Below are 19,298 nucleotides of genomic sequence, written 5' to 3'. Positions count from 1 at the left end.
TAAGTTGCCTTACAAAGCCTTATGTGATGACGACCTTCAGTCTGTCAAACACACCCACAGAAGTTTTCCCCACTATTAACTATCAACCCGCGGGTTATAGATAACTAATAATGTGAAGCACAACTTAGATAAGCAACACGTTTTAAATGTTACTCCGACTAGAGTTATAATTTAATCTGAACTTAAACTAAGGTCCTAGTACTATCGAGCGTCCATCCTGGTTGGAACTATAACACACTCACCGTTTTGATCAGAACTTGAGAGTATAATTCGAACCGACAGTTAGTTAGTAAACTGCCAATTTCCCGTGAAGTTGTCGGACATCAATTCTATGTCTTACCTTATGACTATGATACTGTTCGACGAACTAGATGGAAATCCTTCCACGAATTAATTTAGCAAAAACGCTGTTCGTGAACAACAGCGATCGCGAAGATTCTTTGGGCAGAATGTACCCAAATCAAACACGGAGTTATTTAAAATTTCTTCTTACAGAAATAATTTAAATATTCTACTTACCAATACCACCGTCTGGTCTGTATATGAGTGAATCCGACATGAAGCAGGAAATGATTTTGAATTTTGAAGAAAGAAAAAATGAAGAAAGATTTTTCCAGAAAATATTCTAATTTCCGTCGCTTCACGGATAATTTGACTAACTAATTTATGGGGTAAACCAGTTGTCAATGCAAGTTTTTCTTAGGTACGAACACGAGTTCAGTATAGATCTCCGGACAGAGCCCCCATTGTTGCAGTTCCACTTTTTACCTTGTGTTTTAGATATACAATATCTAAGAACACACCAAAGTTATATTCAATACTTTACAACAGTCATGCTTCAAATCAATCTCGTAAAACACTGATGATTTAGATTAATGAATAAATTTATTGGTTGGTAATATTTCCGGATTCTTTAACAAACTATTTCTATTTTAGATCTAACGAATTTGCGTTCATAGTTAATTGTTCTTGCATTGACAGCTAGTTTAATGTCGAACTGGACTTATCTTAAATGGGCTGGTTAGTTACAAAGTCCGAATGTCCTGATGGAAGCCTGGATTCACATGATGACCGTAGCAGTGACGAACTTGATGAAGATTACTGGATGATGATGATAATTAGTAGACAAACTCCTTTTGCTCCTCGCTGGTGGATCACACTGGTGGCGTAGCTTGATTAGTTCACCCTTATCCCAGCGGATCCTAGACGCTCGAACCCCTGGATCAAAGGTAATACTTGTTATTAACAACGGTATCCTAGGATCAAGGTTAATTTTGATTTCTTGCCCTATCTTCATGTCGGGCGGTTCGCAGACAAACCAAGCATGGTTACTGAATAAAATACTAGATCTATATGCCGAACTAACTTGCAGCATGTACGTTTATGATTAACTTCATTAAACATTCTAAAACAAATATATGCGACATAGATGTGAGTGTATAATAGCTGTTCCTTGATGGGCGCTCGATATTACAACGACACCTTACCTCTTGATGCTCCTTTCCGGACACTACTCTACGAGTCTGTGCGGCTGCGGGTTACATCTCAGGCCTTGGGATGGTAGGTTAAGTGCCGGCGGCTTTTCATCGGTGGTTACACAGGATTCTTGTTCCCCACTTGTAGCCTCTCAGTACCCGGCAAATAGAGTGACCGTAATGGTTAGCGGTTCACGTTTCCTTCCTCCAAATAACTGTTTTCATCCCACGATGCAACTCCATGAGTTACGTAAATTCGCATATTAATGACGCAGTAATGACGTTGATCCAACATGTAGATTCTCATACTAGTGACGTCATTACTTCGTCTCCAAGGTCTCGTAGACTCTTACCCTAATGGTGCAACAAAATATTTCAGTCTCGGCTAAACAAGAGTTGTTTGGAGTTGAGTCGTAACAATGTGTTCACGCATTGATAGTGTATATGTGTGTGGGCAGGCGTATGTGTACCTCCACACTGCCTCTCTCTGTGTTATCGTATTTGATTACATAAGCAGCGTATAAGTAATGATTATTATCGTTTGTCTCGTATTTTATATGTTAACGAATTACTGCCTTCCATAAACAATTGTTACATTTACTTGAATTTACATGTTGCATGTCTTAGACTTGATGTTCTCTTCCTATGCGCTTTCGTCCTTGTCTCTCCTTGTGGTTGTTAGTACTTTCTTCCCCCTCCCCCTCCCTTATCTTTTTTTATCTTCTGTAGATTCCTTTGTTCCTATTTAGCTCCCCATCCCCATTCTTTCAATTTGTTCTTCTGGTTTATTGTTGTTATGTCCACCATTACGAAAATGTGTGTAATTTAGTATTGTTCTGTTCAAGTGATATTTTGCTTGAGTGCGTGTCCTAGCTGTGTGTTTCGAACTGTTCATGAGAAGAAATTCTGAATAAAATTGTGTTTAAACCAAGAAGTTACTGAAATGTACCGTGCCTTTTTATGTAACGTTACCTGCTTAAAATGATTAAAAAACGCCTTTTATGGATTCTCAGAGAAATTATACCTAAACTGTTCGGCTTTAAATAGCGTCTTTTTTACGACAAGACAGGCAAACATAACTGACTGCTTTGGATACCGATTTGATTGTTCGTTCCAATGACATGCACAAGTTATTCAGTTTTAGCTGTTATGATTTGTGTCGCTTCAAGCGTGGCAATTAACATTGCATGTATAATCATTCTGTTTTCTGATTGTGGTAATAAGGAAATGGATTGTTGGATCTACTCCTTCAAATATGACCACTAAAAGGAAGCAAAATTCCAGCAAAATTGTTTCAAACAGCGAACGCAATGAATTGTGGATGTTTGTCTGCAAAGGGCCAACTCTATATGCGTAGCGGAATGTTTGCCACGGAGATCTCACGACAATACAGCTAGGCATACGAATGACGCATGGGTAACTAACTACCAGTTTATTTGTAGTAAATACTGGGTGTTTCAGTGATACAGGCAGGCCAGGGGTGCTCAGCAGATGGCTACGCGAACCTCTGCACGTCGGGGGCAGATTGCACAACCAACCTGTGCACATGTGGCACGGCCTACACCCGAAATGCCGACAGTGGTCTATGTGGTACGTATAACAAAGGACTGTCCTTAGCGTCTCGGCACCCAAACTAATAAGGAAGGCTGGTGAGGAACGGCTTAGAACTTCAGGTGCGTTCTTAAAGACACACTGCCTTTGGTAAACACAGTTCAACTCACCATCTCAGATCTGGTCGGCGCCTGGTTTGAGTAGCTTTTGAAGAAATTAATTCATTAAAAAAAGTCCAATTCGCCTGAGCAAGCAGTCAAGGTGTTGAATGGTGATATGTTTCCAAGTGAAGGAATGGTCTTATCCGATATAAAGGCCTGGTCGAATGAAACATGGTTTAATACGCAGCACGGAGCAAGAACCTTCTGTTGTGCTGCACCATGCACCACTCTGGAGCTCTCTTCCCTTCTCTGTCAGACACTGCACCTCTCTCAGCTCTTTCAAACAACAGTTGAACACTTTCTTTTTCACACAATATTACACCAACCCGGCCTAATGTCTTTTCCATTCCATTTCTACACGTACTCCTCTCCCTTAAAGTTGGTATGCTTGTTGTGAACAGTACATGTGGTGATTTTTGTCCGTATGATTAATTGTGTTATGTAGGTTGCACATTTAATTGTTCTATTTTGCATATATTTGTTTGTAAAGGGCCTAGATCCATATGTTAGGCACTTACAAATGTCCAGTTATTATTATTATTATTATTATTATTATTGTTGTTATATTAATAGAAGGGGTGTGCCTTTACAAATACGTCTTCCTGTGCAAAGCATCTTGCGAGTCATCTTTAATCCATCCAAGTCGTGATAGCTCCTTTCTTTCTTTTTGGTTAACTTCCCCACTTAAGAGCATGTATGAGAATCGTTTGTAATCGTTTGTAACTCAAAGATAGGGTTAATAATCCGCTTACTTCCGAAAAAAGTTCATGGATATGTAACATTGTCACGTCACAAAACAAGTCATTTTTAGCAGGGTTAAGAGGCGTGGGTCTTTAGAAAGGGAATCATCTGTTTAATGCATGATCGTCATTTTGCATTTGGTAAAACACGTCAAACAGCAACAGGGGATGGGTGGGGGTGGAGCGCATGCCAGAACTCAACAGTGGTAAGAATGAGGACGCGCACGCTCCCGTACTTACGCCATAACGCAAAACAGTAGCAAATCAGCTGGTTGTGTTTATACAAAGGACTATGAGTAAGCGTATGCCTGCCTGACTGACTGACTGCTTGAAAGAATGACTGAAGCAAAGATTATTCGTGCATTAACGATTGGCTTGCTGAATGACCGATTCAAGGATCCATGGACTGACCACACTTTTCATTGTTTCAGAGCTAAGTGATTCCACAGCTTTGCACGGAGGGTCCTGCTCAGACACAACACCTTGTGTGGTTAATTCCAACCTTCAGTGCGTGAACTCCATCTGTCTGTGTAATGCTGATTTTAACCTTAACATACACACTGGGACATGCGGTGAGTCTATAATTGCTTGATTGTCAGTGAAAATGATGATTGCTACTCTTCATCTCTAGTCTTTCGATAAACTGTTTTCATTGGTTTGTTTGATTTTCAGGAATCACAAAACTTCTGTCATTGTCTTTTAATATTCTTTTAGGGATGCTTTACTAAATTGTCAGTGAATAATGCACTTGTGTTTTGAATGCTGGGTTTTCAATAGAAATCACAACCACAAAGCTTGTACCGTAGTCCTTCAGTAATTTTTTTCGAATATGCCTTAACTGGATTTTCAGAGGCTATTACAGAAAAAACTGTTGGCCATAGTTGCACCTCGAGTGACACAGATTCGTGTGACGCCACAACGACGTGTGCGGGTGACGCCGGGTCCGAGATGTGTGTGTGCAGAGCAGGAACAACGGGAAGCCCAGGGAACTCTTGCGGTACGTTAAGCCAAGTTGCACAATCAAAAGTTGACAAACATCCCGAGAGCCATGCTGTCAATGTTCACAGTTGTGTCTCTTTTGTGCTGTGGTTCCTTAAACAAGTATACACATTCAGTAGAAGTGCAATACCAAGGCCCTGCAAACCCCCAGCGAATGACAAATCCTCTCTCTCTCTCTCTCTCTCTCTCTCTCTCTCTCTCTCTCTCTCTCTCTCTCTCTCTCTCTCTCTCTCTCTCTCTCTCTCTCTCTCTCTCTCTCTCTCTCTCTCACACACACACACACACACGCACCCCACGTCACACACACACACATACACACACACACACACACACACAATCGTGTACACACACACACACACACACACACACACACATTGACTCACACAAAACTCAAACACACAAAACACACGCATACGCACATAACAGACGGACAAACACACCCTTGCAATCACACACACACACACACACATACACACACACACACACACACACACACACACACACACATACACACACACACACACACACACACACATACACACACACACACACACACACACTCACACACACACGCGCGCGCCCGCACGCACACTCATGTGAACGGCTTAGATCATTGGTCATGTTTTAACACCTTCGCATTTAAATGCTTATTTTATAGTCATCCATTGAATTGAGAAGACAACAAAGCATACTCAACTGCAAAGCATGACATAAACAATAAGGAAACACAAATGAACCAACAGCATCGTTTTGTGTATGTGGGTAGTTGACACGTTTTATTCACAAAACACGGCGGAAAATGGCGACCAATTTGTTGCAAAGCGACACGTCACTTTCTTCATCCAAGGCCAGTACTTTCATACATGACAAAGGAAAGCAAATGAGGCCTGAATAATAACGTTGTAGTGTTCCTGTGTGTGTCTGAGTGATAAACTGTTTTAAAAAACTATCTTCTGAAACGTAATTACACTCAGCAGATTGTTCTTCCGCTCAGAACGTTTTTGTCACACGGTCTTTGCGACAAATAGAGAGATCGCATTCTTGCAGAAAATCATTGACAACACAGACCAGTCATTTTCAGCTTTGAAATTGGGAAGGAAAACATTATAGTATTGGCAGAACACGACCAAATGAGTTTCGTGTCACAGCGTTATGGGCGTGAGATTGTTTACACTATTTAAATTGTTCTCACACTGTAGCAAAGTCATTGACAACACAGACCAGTCTTTACACTTGTTCCCCTGTCCCGTTTTGCTCCCACACCGCCCCGTCCCTACACTCGCTGCTCCAACCACCTCTGAATTTCGTTCCGCTGCCAGGCTTGTCGATATTACAGGCGCTTCTGCTGAGTCACTTCGACGGTGTTCAGTAGTGGGTCTGTCCCGAGCTAACGGACGCAGCCCACTACCTACTATGCCCCCTACAAACGACATTGACTTTAAGTCGCGGAGCCAGACTGAGTGAGCGTCCCCTCCAGAGAGCAGACCGCCACCACGTCCCTCCGTCGACCCCTCAGAACGTCACACGTTGAAGACTGACAGCAGAACTACTATTCAGGGAAGGAAGGAACAGGAACACTGAGACCAAGGTCACCATGAGAGCTCCGGGCATGAAGGGCCACAAGAGCAAGGACAATTTATATTTGTGGATGATTAATGAGATGAGGATGATTATAATGATGCTTTGGATTTCCAATTTGGTTTTTGAGACTACATGACAGGGCAGCACTCTACGCTTACTGTCATAATATATCCTGGCATCAACCAGGCCCGAGAACTGCCGCACCTGCGGTGTTGGTCAGGTATACACAACCTGAGTACCCTCAAAGTCGCAATCGTTAAGTGAATGACACTCGGCTGTGTGATCCCAGCCTTCCCATAGGAACCATAGCACTTCCACTCTGGGTAGGAGCCGATCGTAGCCCGAAAAACCCACATGACCCTGATGGGATTCGAACCCACGACCTCCCGGCCCGCAGCCCGATACTTTTTAGACTATTTGTTCTCACACTGCAGCAAAATCATTGAAAACACAGACCAGTCATGTTTAGCACACAATGGGAAGGGTTACTATTAGAGTGTGGTTTAAGAAAGAAAAACATTATAGCATCGGCAGAATGTCATGAAGTGGAATATGCGAATAAATAAGTTATTTTCTATTAATACACTACACACTTCAAACACAGAATTTGGGAGGATACAGACTTATTATTCCCTCACAAGTTACAACACAATTCTTCACATCAATACAGAAATACAAATCACCACTCTCGAACACTCAGTTCACATAGTCGTATCTTAATCACTCAATGCATGTGATCACATAGTATAACACTCTTGCTAAACCATACTGCCTCAATACTAGGTTATTCCACAAGAGAGGGTGCTGACAGACACTCACGAGTTCGTAGTTCTCACTTCATGCCGTCCTTTACACATTCTGTAGTTCTCACTTCATGCCGTCCTTTACACATTCTGTAGTTCTCACTTCATGCCGTCCTTTACACATTCTGTAGTTCTCACTTCATGCCGTCCTTTACACATTCTTGTGCAAACGTTATCCATGATGATTACGTTATCCGTTCTCAAGTTCCTCCCCGAGAAAACACTGTTTCGCCCTTAGTGAAACGTACCGGTTCGTCTCAACGCCCAGTGTTGATGGGGACTCCACCGTCCATCCACCTTCGCTGATGTGACTTCTTGTCCTGACATCGTCACGAACTCTCTCCAGTGTGGGTTCCAACCCCCGGACACCGTCGTGAAAACCCCTAAAGAATTAACCCAAGTCTTAATATAACATTCTCTTAAACCATCTCTTCTTTCTAAACAGTCGTGTATCATCTCTCTCGTTCATTCTACATTCACATTCCATACTAAACATTACACACGTACTTCTGACATCATGTCATGTATGTCATTCCGTCCACAGTCAATATCCAAGTTATACTTAACCCATGGATCACTTAATCCATTAATGACACTACCATACATAGCATCAACATCTTAACATAACATGAATGCGTAACATAGCTTGCAAATGTGTTAGTAAATGACAGTGACTGTGGTGATAAGCTAGAAGATGAAAATGCACATTTGTTTTTCAACTCTTGAAGTAGATGTGTTTTGTAAGCAGGATTAGTAACATTTTGGGTTGTACATTCAGGAAACGAACTTGTGCTTACAGCTGATACCTCTTGACTATGACAACAAAATTACCTGATAACTCTGTGACTTAAAGTGAGTGAGACAATAGACATGCTTTGGATATACTTGGTCTGGGTTAATCTGGTCATCAAACTGTAAGTACACTTGCATGTTTCAGGTTCTTTAGCATGTTGCCTATGTGAGGAGATGGCCTCATTTGAACCCAGAACCCAGGAATGAAGGGTATATTTAGTACAAACATAGGCAGGAACAAGAGGAAATAATGTCCAGCGAATAGCAGGGCTGAAAGAGTTAAAGAATAAATGTCTATGATTCTATATATTATTCTATGTGTGATTGTACATCTGACAGTGAAAGTGACACCGACCAAAGTAGGCGCTGCGTGTACCGATGGTTCAGGTGGAGAGTGTGTAGCACACGCTGCGTGCTCGGCGGCCAACGGATTCTGCGAGTGCGATGCACATTACAGCGGAGTCACCGGGGGAGAATGTTGTAAGTTCAATGAACACACACACGCACGAACGCACACATGCACACACGCATGAATACTCTTTCGCTCACTCTCACCAAGTAATACACACACACACACACACACACACACACACACACACACACACACACACACACACACACACACACACACGTAATGAACCCACAGCATCCGACTAGAAATGACACTATATCTATATGTATAGGTCCAAACCTTCCTGTGTCAACAATAATTGTATTCCACTCACCCTCTGAGACCCTGCCAGGCTTGCACATGGAATACAGTGAACCCCGGCTATATTGAAGTGGCACGGGACCCGGGAAGACCTTCAATATAGCCGGAACTTCAATATAGGCAATTCTCGGTTATATTAAATGTCCCTCCTTGTTTCTTCAGAAAATCAATATGTGACCCTCCACCACGAAATGAGTCGCATGTCACCTCGCGCGGTTCGGCGCTAGGCTTAATATAAGTCCGGGGAGTGTCTGGTAACAGTGTGAGGGTCAACTTAGTCACATGCTTATAACTCAAACAGTTTTCGCTCTTTTCTAAAACGGTTTTCACCACTGGATAGAGCATAACAAATTCTTTCGGAAAATGTAAAAATATGAAAATCATGCAAAGGTGACAGGCGACTCATTTCGTGGTGGAGGGTCACATATAACCAAACTTGTTTTCACTATACGTTCTTATTTCCGTGTCCACACATTGCGTTTGATGTGAGATATATTCCCATTAATCTTTCACCTGTTGGCTGTTGTTCTTCGAGCCTCCTTGCTTTTCTCTGCACACACACACACACGGACAAACACTCACACACACGCACTTCCCCCCCCCTCCCTTACACGCACGCCCCCCCCTCCCTTACACGCACGCCCCCCCTCCTTTATACACACATTCCATATTCCTCAGCTACTTCCTTTCTTTTTTTGCAGCCAGTTTCCAGCTTCTGAATAAGCTCGATTTTTTACATTTAGTCAAGTTTTGACTAAATGTTTTAACGTAGGGGGGGGAATCGAGACGAGGGTGTGGTGTGTGTGTGTGTGTGTGTGTGTGTGTGTGTGTCTGTGTGTGTGTGTGTGTGTCTGTCTGTCTGTCTGTCTGTCTGTCTGTCTGTCTGTCTGTCTGTCTGTGCGCGTGCGTGTGTGTGTGTAGAGCGATTCAGAGTGAACTACTAGACCGATCTTTATGAAATTTGACATGAGAGTTCCTGGGTATGATATCCCCAGACTCGTTTTTCATTTTTTGGATAAATGTCTTTGATGACGTCATATCCGGCTTTTTGTAAAAGTTGAGGCGGCACTGTCACACCCTCATTTTTCAATCAAATTGATTGAAATTTTGGTCAAGCAATCTTCGACAAAGGCTGGACTTTGGTATTGCATTTCAGCTTGGAGGCTTAAAAATGAATTAATGACTTTGGTCATTAAAAATTCGAAAATTGTAATTAAAATTATTTTTTTTATTAAATTATCCAAATTTACGTTTATCTTAGTCTTCATCATTTTCTGATTTAAAAAACATATACATATGTTATATTCTTAAAAACAAGCTCTAAAAATAAAAAAAATAAACATGATTAAAATTAAATTTCCGAAATCGATTTAAACATAATTTCATCTTATTCCTTGTCGGTTCCTGATTCCAAAAACATATAGATATGATATGTTTGGATTAAAAACACGCTCAGAAAGTTAAAGCGAAGAGAGGTACAGAAAAGCGTGCTTTGCAGCACAGCCCAACCACTACCGCGCTAAACAGGCTCGTTAATTTCACTGCCTTTTGTACGAGCGGCGGACTACGGTCATTGTGAAAAAAATGCAGTGCGTTCAGTTTCATTCTGTGAGTTCGACAGCTTGACTAAATGTAGTTATTTCGCCTTAAGCGACTTGTTTGTTTTGCAGCCATTGTTGCTAGTGTACAAAGGGAAACTACTCGCATGTACAAGAGAAATGAAGTCGGGGAGATCTACGCACTACAAGACTACATGGCGTAGCTGTCAGAGGCCCGCGGCATTGTTAGACTGTAATTGTTATCAGAGACCTCCTGACTCGAAAGTTGATGCTGATCTGGCCTCTCCCCTGCCTCAACTGATTGCGCTGACAGAGGCGTGTCATATCATTCGGCGCCCGCGCAGTCATTGTTCTTACAAATAAAAAGTTAAGCAAATCTTTGGAGCACACATTTAATATAGCCAGGTAAAAACGTCCCGTGGGCTGAATTTTTGTTTCAATATAGCCGGGATTTCAATATAGCCGACTTCAATGTAGCCAACATTTTTTAACAAAGAAAAAGTAGAGCTTCAGCCGGGACCTAAAAAATTCTTCAATACAGCCGGGATGTTTAATATAGCCGGGATGTCAATATAGCCGGGATGTCAATATAGCCGGGATGTCAATATAGCCGGGTTGTAAATATAGCCAGGATGTCAATATAGCCGGGATGTCAATATAGCCGGGATGTCAATATTGCCGGGATGTCAATATAGCCGGGTTGTCAATATAGCCGGGATGTCAATATAGCCGGGATGTCAATATAGCCGGGTTGTCAATATAGCCGGGATGTCAATATAGCCGGGTTGTCAATATAGCCGGGATGTCAATATAGCCGGGATGTCAATATAGCCGGGTTGTCAATACAGCCGGGATGTCAATATAGCCGGGTTGTCAATATAGCCGGGATGTCAATATAGCCGGGATGTCAATATAGCCGGGATGTCAATATAGCCGGGATGTCACTATAGCCGGGATGTCAATGTAGCCGGGATGTCAATATAGCCGGGTTTCACTGCAGGACCATCCCTCCTCTTGGACACTACACATCTAAAACTCAACAACGCGGCTTCTCTCTGTCCACATTAGTTTGATCAGATTATTTGTTTAACTGACTCTTCTGGCTTCTTATGAACTTGTTACCCCCTACAATCTAACAGTATTCAGCAAGCAGTCAGGATGTTCAATGTGGCTTGTTATGAACTTGTTACCCCCTACAATCTAACAGTATTCAGCAAGCAGTCAGGATGTTCAATGTGGCTTGTTATGAACTTGTTAGCCCCTACAATATAACAGCATTCAGCAAGCAGTCAGGATGTTCAATGTGGCTATGTGTCCACATTGAGGGATGGTCGTATTTTGTGTATAAGCCTGATCAGCTGTGAGATGGTGAGCCGAATCGTTTACATGGCAAGGCTTTTAACCGAAACTGATTTATTTTAACAGATCCAGGGGTAGGGAGGCCTGGCGGCGCCTGCATAGGCGAACTCTGCGTTGATTCACACGCTGAATGCCCTTCGTCAACGTCACCAAAGACATGCGTGTGTGCAGATTATTATTTTGCATCTGCGGGTGTCTGCGGTAAGTTCTTGTTCCACATGAAGTATACAAATTCTCTACATACACTGAGAACAAAAAGCCTTAAGGATATTTTGTCAGTGGCATAGCCCAGATGTTAAACAGTAGTTTGTTGGCCAGAAATATACGTGTATTTGAAGATCAGTCTGTGGCGGCTTCCAACGACGCCCTGTCCAGGGCCTGCAGCAAGGCGAAGGTGGCGCTGGTCGACCACACCCCGACCTTCGTCACCAACAACAGCGCTCTGAACTTAAGAATCAGAATGTACAGCTCCAAGAATACAACATAAACTTAGAAAAACGTTTGGGTGACATGGAGAAGAAAACAGACGATTTAGAATGTCGATCCAAACGCAATAACATCATTATTCATGGGATGGAAAGAAGGAAGGACGAGACATCAGACGAGTGTGAAGCTGTGCTGAAAGAAATGATTACGGACAAGCTTGAACTATCAGAGGACGTGCAGTTTGACAGAGTGCATCGTCTTAGTGCCAGGCCAAACTCACCGGTGATTGCGCGCTGCACTTTCTACCAGGAAGATGCTGAAAGCAAAGCGGAAGCTACAAGGCAACCAGATCTTCATTGGCGAGGACTTCTCCATGCGCGTGAGGGATACAAGACGCAAGTTGATACCGCATCTGAAGCGAGCCAGGTCAGAAGGTAAAAGGGCTACGATGGTGTTTGATCACCTTCTGATAGAAGGTAGGAAGCATGTATTGGATGCCGATGGAGAGATTCTTAAAGAATTAAGATAGGAAGCTGGCCGCCCTGATAGTGATACCACAAAAAAACACGAAAAAGACTGACTAAGAACATTGTCCCTGTGGTACGAAATAAGAGGGGAGATAGACCTGAAGCGACACCGGTTTTGACTGAAGCTAGTGCACGTGAATTTTCCGTGACTGGTGACATCACTGTCACAAACTTACGTGCAGGCCAGCCGTGTGCTACAGACAGTGATATTATAATGAAAGTGTTCGTGTCGCGGTGGCTCAGCGGCAGACCAGCGAATGTGTTATGGCACTTGACAGTGGTGAAACGCCGCCGAATGAAAAAACAAATGAAAACACAAGTAAAGATGATGTGTATTTTTGTAAAAGTAATGTATAATAATAATAATAATAATAATAATAATACAAACTTTTATAGCGCTATTCTAGAAAATTGTCTACCCTTAGTGCTTTACAATACATACATCGACCAAGCATACTATACACGCACAGGCAAAGAAACCGACCAAACATAACCAACAAACTATACATGCACAGGCAAAGAAAACGACCAAACATACAATACACGCACAGGCAAAGAAACCGACCAAACATAACCAACAAACTATACATGCACAGGCAAAGAAAACGACCAAACATACAATACACGCACAGGCAAAAATAACGACCAAACATAAGCAAACATACTATAACCAAACATAACCAACATACTATACGCGCGCAGGCAAAGAGAACAATCAGCACATATAATTATTACTGACATCTAATAATGCAGGCATACAGTGACAATCCAATACACAGCCTAAGCACAAGAACCACAGTAGGCTTCTATATAAAAACGTGTCAACAGTACTATTTACACACACACAGACAGTGCTGACACAAAGCGCAGAAAATATATATACGCGTTATTTTAGGCACTAGGTAGGGGGTGAGGTGGGGCAGGATGGGGTGGGTGGGGAGATGCTGGAGGGGAAATCACTTGCGCTGAAAGAGGTGTGTTTTGAGATTTGTCTTGAATGTAGTGAGAGAATCTGTGTGTCTGAGAGGCAGAGGTAATCTATTCCAGGTCACAGGGGCTTGATAGGCGAAGGACCTCTCGCCACATGTCTTTGTTTGCACTGTGGGGAGTCGAGTGTCGGCGGCGGAGCGAAGCTGACGAGAGGGGGTGTAGAGATTGAGGAGTTCTGACAAGTATTCTGGGGCAGAACCAGAAACGACGGCAAAAGAAAGAGAGGGGAGTTTTTATTCGATCCTTTTAGTGATAGGCAGCCAGTGTAGAGAGTGAAGAAGGGGTGTGGCGTGTTCATACTTGGAAGATTTGAAGACCAGGCGGGCAGCGTTATTTTGGATCCTTTGAAGTCTATCTAAAAGGTACTTAGGGAGACCGGCCAGAAGAGAATTGCAATAATCTATCTTTGAGAGGACTAGTAAAAACGGTCATACACGTAAAATTCCACTCGTGCAAAAAACATGTGTGTACGTGGGAGTTTCAGCCCACGAACGCAGAAGAAGAAGAAGAAGAAGAGAGGACTAAAGAACACACTAACGTTTTGGTTGCATCAGTGGTGAGGTAGTGACGGACTGAACTAATCTTGCGCAGCTCTAGATAGGCGGACTTGCAGATGTTAGAGATGTGTTTTTGGAAAGAGAGAGTTGGATCGAGAGTGACGCCAAGGCTGCGGACAGACGGAGAGAAAGAGATAGGTAGTTCGTTGACAGTGAGAGAGGCAGGAAAAGAAGGGTGATTGAGAAATTTCTTGGGACAGGTCAGCATAACTTCGGTTTTGTCACTATTTAACTGGAGTTTGTTTAAAGACATCCAATCACTGAGGTCCGCAATGCAATCCTGTGTCCGAGATACCAGATCGTCAACTTCAGCAAGAGGGGCAGACTGATGAAGCTGTGTATCATCAGCGAAACTCTCGTGCGACAACGCATGGCGACTGATAACATCGGACACAGGGGAGGCATATAGAACGAAAAGTATGGGGCCAAGCACGGACCCTTGCGGGACACCGTGCTGGAGAGCTGAAGGTTGAGATTTGATGCCGTTGACACAAACGGTCTGCGTCTGGTTAGTAAGGTACGAACGAACCCAGGAAAGGGCCAGATCATGAACACCAAAGGAGTGCTGAAGCCTGTGGAGCAGAATTTCGTGGTCTATCGTATCAAATGCGCTAGACAAGTCCAGTAGTGTTAGAATGGAGACCTGATTTTCGTCAAAGCCAAGAAGGATGTCGTTTACAATCTTCAGAAGTGCTGTCTCAGTACTATGGTTTTTCCTGTATGCAGACTGATGGGTGTTGAGAAGGTGGTTTTGCTCTAGGTGAGTGAGAAGTTGTGAAAGGACAATTTTTTCAGTGATTTTTGAAAGGAATGACAAGTTCGAAACGGGCCTAAAGTTTTTTCAAGGAATTCTTGTCAAGTGAAGGTTTTCTGATGAGGGGCCTAACTATTGCAGGTTTGAATTCATCTGGGAATGAGCCGGAAGTCAGAGAGTCGTTGATGACGTGAGTGAGGTATGGAAGAAGGTCATCAATACAATCACACAGCAGAGAGGACGGAATGGGGTCAAGCTCGCACGTTTTCGGACTAGCGCCTAAACACACTTTTTTTACAAACTCGCTGGTGACAGGCTCAAAACGCTGCAGAGCTGGACCACAATACATCCTATCGGCAACCGGTGAAGGCGGGACAACAGCAGAATCAAGCTTCTCGCGAATAAGCGCGATCTTCGCAGTGAAAAAGTCAGCGAACTTCTGGGGAAGCTCATGTACAGAGAACATGGTGGGAAGAGGGGAACAAGTCACCTTGCCTAAGATGTCATTGGTGACACTAAACAGCTGTTTGACTGAGGTGCATGCGAGTATTTTGGATGAGAAGAATGCAGACTTGGCATGGTCGACGATGGCGATGACCCGGTTTCTGGCCGCCTGAAATATTTGCCGGTGCACGGTTAGACCTGTGGCGCGCCACTGACGCTCCGCCGTCCTCCTCTCCCGCTTGGCGTCTTGTAGTTCAGGTCCCACACCGCTATACCACGGGGAGAGGGGACGATTAGAGACCAAATGTATCCGTGTGTAAAACTTTCTCTTTTCTGCAGTGGAATGTAAATGGTTTGATGTCTAAGTTAACAGACGGAGAGTTTATTTCTGTTGTTCGTACTTTCGATTTCATTTCTTTGGTCGAGACACATATGGAATATTTTGAGATGAATGTTTTTACAGGATATTCTGTTTTTTTTGCAAATCAGCAACAAAGTTCTCAAAACATGGACGTAGATCGGGAGGGATTTTATGTCTTGTTAGGAATGAATTCGTTCCTAAAATTCGTGAAGTGAATGTGCTTTGTGCAAATGTGTATGCTTTTGTTATTGATAAGAGCGTGTTTGGGCTATCGAAATATATCCTTTATGTGTGTGCGTACGTACCACCAGAAGGATCTCCATATTACACTGTTTTTGATTGTGATAATAGAATAAGCATGCTGGAAGAATGTATTACTGATTGTATGCTAAGTATGAATGATACGTATGTGATTGTCGAGGGTGATTTAAACAGCAGGATCTCCAATGTTTCGCAGACTTTTGTACTTGATGAAAATGTTGTGGATTCGCTTTATAAAAAGCCACATCGTGTGCGACAACCGATGCTCTGAAGACAAGGTTTTAAATAGTTATGGAAAGCGTTTGTTAAATATGTGCACAGCGCTAGATCTGTCTGTTTTGAATGGTGTCATAACAGGTGACGAAGAGGGGCGTTTTACTTACATTTCGGAACGCGGATGCAGTGTAAATGAATACTTTTTGTTGTCGAACGATTTGTCTGCTCTAGTTTCTGATGCGAGCACTCTGTCAGTTATGGAACGTATCGAGTCAGACCATATGCCAGTTGTACTTTTTGCCAAATGTTTGAAAGAAAATGTGTGTCATGATAAGCGTGTAAAAGCAGAAGGTGTGGTTGAAAGATTTGTATGGAATGGTGCGAATGCAGAGCTGTTTGCGACGATTATGAACGGAGATGATAGCCAGGCCAAGTTGAGTTACGCCATGAGTCTGATTGACGTTAATATTGACTATGCTGTCCATATGTTTTGTGACTGTATTAAGCAGAATGCTCAATGTATGAAGAAGAGAGTGTTTGTGAATGAAAGGAAGAGTATGGGTGACTGGTTTGATGAAGAATGTAGGAAAGCAAGGCAAAGTGTTTGGAAGATGTTAGAGATATGTTGTGGCTCAAAGGATGTGGATGGTCGTACTGCATTTTGTACAACGAGGCGAGAATATAAGCACTTGCTGGAAAGGAAGAAAAAGCAACATAATGATGCGAAGATACAGTACTTGGTTGACTCTGTAAATAATCAACATGATTTTTGGGGCGCAATGCGAAAACTGTCTTTTTAAAAGAAAAAGTGTTACGAACAATGTGCTCGTTGATGTGTGGTTTCAACATTGTAAAGAGCTGTTGGAAAAAGATGAAAGTAATGTGGAAAGTTTTAATTACGATGAAGGTGAGCAAGACAGTATTTTGAATAATCCGATTTCACAAGAGGAAGTTTTGAATGCATTAAGAAAATGTAAAGATCATAAATCTCCTGGACCAGATGGAATAATACCTGAGTTATTGAAAGGTTCTGAACCACAGATTGTTGATTTTTTGGGTGAAATTGTTTAATGTTCTTTTTGACAAAAGGTGTTTTTCCAGAAGCTTGGACCGAATCATTTGTACTCCCGTTATTCAAAAAAGGTGATGCTAATGATACAAGTAATTATCGAGGAATATCACTATGTGATGTGAGTAGTAAAGTGTATTGTACAATTATCAACTGTAGACTTCAAGAATGGAGTGAACGTTATAATCTTACCGGAGAATATAAAGCTGGGTTTAAAACGAATTATTCAACTGTCGATCATATGTTTACATTGTTGGCGTTTGTACAGAAGCAGTTTTCCTTTAATCGTAAACTCTATGTGCCATTTATAGATTTTGAAAAAGCATTTGATTCTATCGATCGTAACCTGATGTGACCAATTTTGTTGAAAAATGGCATAAAAGGAAAGTTGTTCCGTTGCATTAAAAGTATGTATGAAAATGTTAAATGCCGAGTGAAATGTGGTGTACATTTGACTGATTATATTAAGTGTACCTACGGTGTGAAACAAGGTGATGTTTGTAGTCCTCTTTTGTTTTCTCTCTTTATAAACGAGTTGGCTTGGGAAATTATTGAAAAAGGAAGACATGGTGCACAGTTTTTGAATGATTATATGGAGCTATTTATTTTATTATTGGCTGATGATGTTCTTCTATTATCTGAGACTGTGGTTGGTCTACAGACGCAGTTGAATAATTTGCAACATGCAGCATCAAAATTACACCTTAAATTAAATATGAATAAGAGTAATATTGTTGTTTTTTGGAAGGGTGGATTCTTGAGTGTAAGAGAGAAATGGAAGTATGATGGAAAGATAATGCCAGTGGTTAATGTTTATAAGTATTTATGAATATTGTTCTCCACAAAACTCAGTTTTACCGCCACTTGTTGTGACCTTGCAAGCAAAGCGAAAAACGCATTGTTGTGTATATTAAAAAAAATTTCCAAGCTTGGTAATAATAATTTGAAAGTTTATTTAAAATCATTTGATTCTCAGGTTTTGCCAATTGCAATATATGGAGCTGAACTGTGGGGTCTTGAGAATTCTGCATTACAGTCTGAAAAGGTTCATTTATTTGCCCTAAAGAAATTTCTTGATGTTGGATCCTCGCGCCCCCTAATTGACGTAGAGACGCGTCCCCCGGGTGGTGGATGGGGGAGCCTTCTCTACTAACTTCTGAGAGAAGGTCGCATCACTCTCGATGCCGTGAACCTAATTAGGATCTTTTTCTTGTTTCTTCTCTATTTCTGCCTCCCCAAAGTCCTTTTACTTTCCTTTTCTCACCCATAAAATTCTTCACTTTTTACCCTTGTTAAGTGGTTCTTGTATAGAATATAGTCAATGTTTGTAAAGATTTTAGTCAAGCAGTATGTAAGAAATGTTTAGTCCTTTGTACTGGAAACTTGCATTCTCCCAGTAAGGTCATATATATTGTACTACGTTGCAAGCCCCTGAAGCAATTTTTTTATTAGTGCTTTTGTGAACAAGAAACACTTAACAAGTGGCTCTATCCCATCCCCCCCCCCCCTTTTCCCATATCCCATCTCCCCCGTTTCCCTCGTCGCGATATAACCTTCGTGGTTGAAAACGACGTTAAACACCAAATAAAGAAAGAAAGATGTTGGATCACGCACACGCAACGATTTTGTGTACGGAGAGATGAATAGGTATCCCATTTATGTGAATGCTGCAATACGTTGTGTTAAATATTGGTTGAAGTTTTTAAGAATGGACGTAAATAGATTGCCACATAAAGCCTATATATCGTTGCGTGAACTGGATGAAAGAGGTAAAAGAAACTGGGTGTCTAGCGTACGTTGTAAATTATGTCAGAATGGTTTTGGGTTTGTATGAATGAATCAAGGAGTGCAATATGAGAACCGTTTTTTGAAAGATTTCAGAGAAAGATTGATTGATTGTAGATGGCAGGAATGGAATTTTCATGTTCAGAACAGTGATAGATTTGCGTTATATAGGACAT

General features: G+C 42.0%; 1 protein-coding gene and 1 long non-coding RNA gene across 2 annotated transcripts in view; one reads left to right on the top strand and one right to left on the bottom strand.

The window, feature by feature from the left end:
- Positions 1-866: 866 nt before the first annotated feature.
- LOC138974226 (uncharacterized) lies at positions 867-1,665 on the bottom strand. Its single transcript, XR_011458347.1, has 2 exons — positions 1,488-1,665; positions 867-1,218 (listed from the first exon to the last, which is right to left on the bottom strand). It is a non-coding gene; the product is annotated as an uncharacterized lncRNA (long non-coding RNA).
- A 3,120-nt stretch (positions 1,666-4,785) lies between these two features.
- The window catches only part of LOC138972454 (cell death abnormality protein 1-like), a 70,793-nt gene continuing 56,280 nt past the window's right edge, over positions 4,786-19,298 (top strand). The window contains exons 1-3 of the mRNA XM_070345100.1: positions 4,786-4,924; positions 8,442-8,582; positions 11,799-11,933. Coding sequence (XP_070201201.1) covers positions 4,876-4,924; positions 8,442-8,582; positions 11,799-11,933 — 325 coding nt within the window. The 5' untranslated portion in view covers positions 4,786-4,875. The remainder of the gene's footprint in view (positions 4,925-8,441; positions 8,583-11,798; positions 11,934-19,298) is intronic.

This window comes from Littorina saxatilis, linkage group LG8, assembly GCF_037325665.1.
Source record: "Littorina saxatilis isolate snail1 linkage group LG8, US_GU_Lsax_2.0, whole genome shotgun sequence".
Taxonomy (NCBI): Eukaryota; Metazoa; Mollusca; class Gastropoda; order Littorinimorpha; family Littorinidae; genus Littorina; species Littorina saxatilis.
Note: the sequence above shows the minus strand (reverse complement) of the source record. Positions and strands in the feature narration are given on the sequence as shown.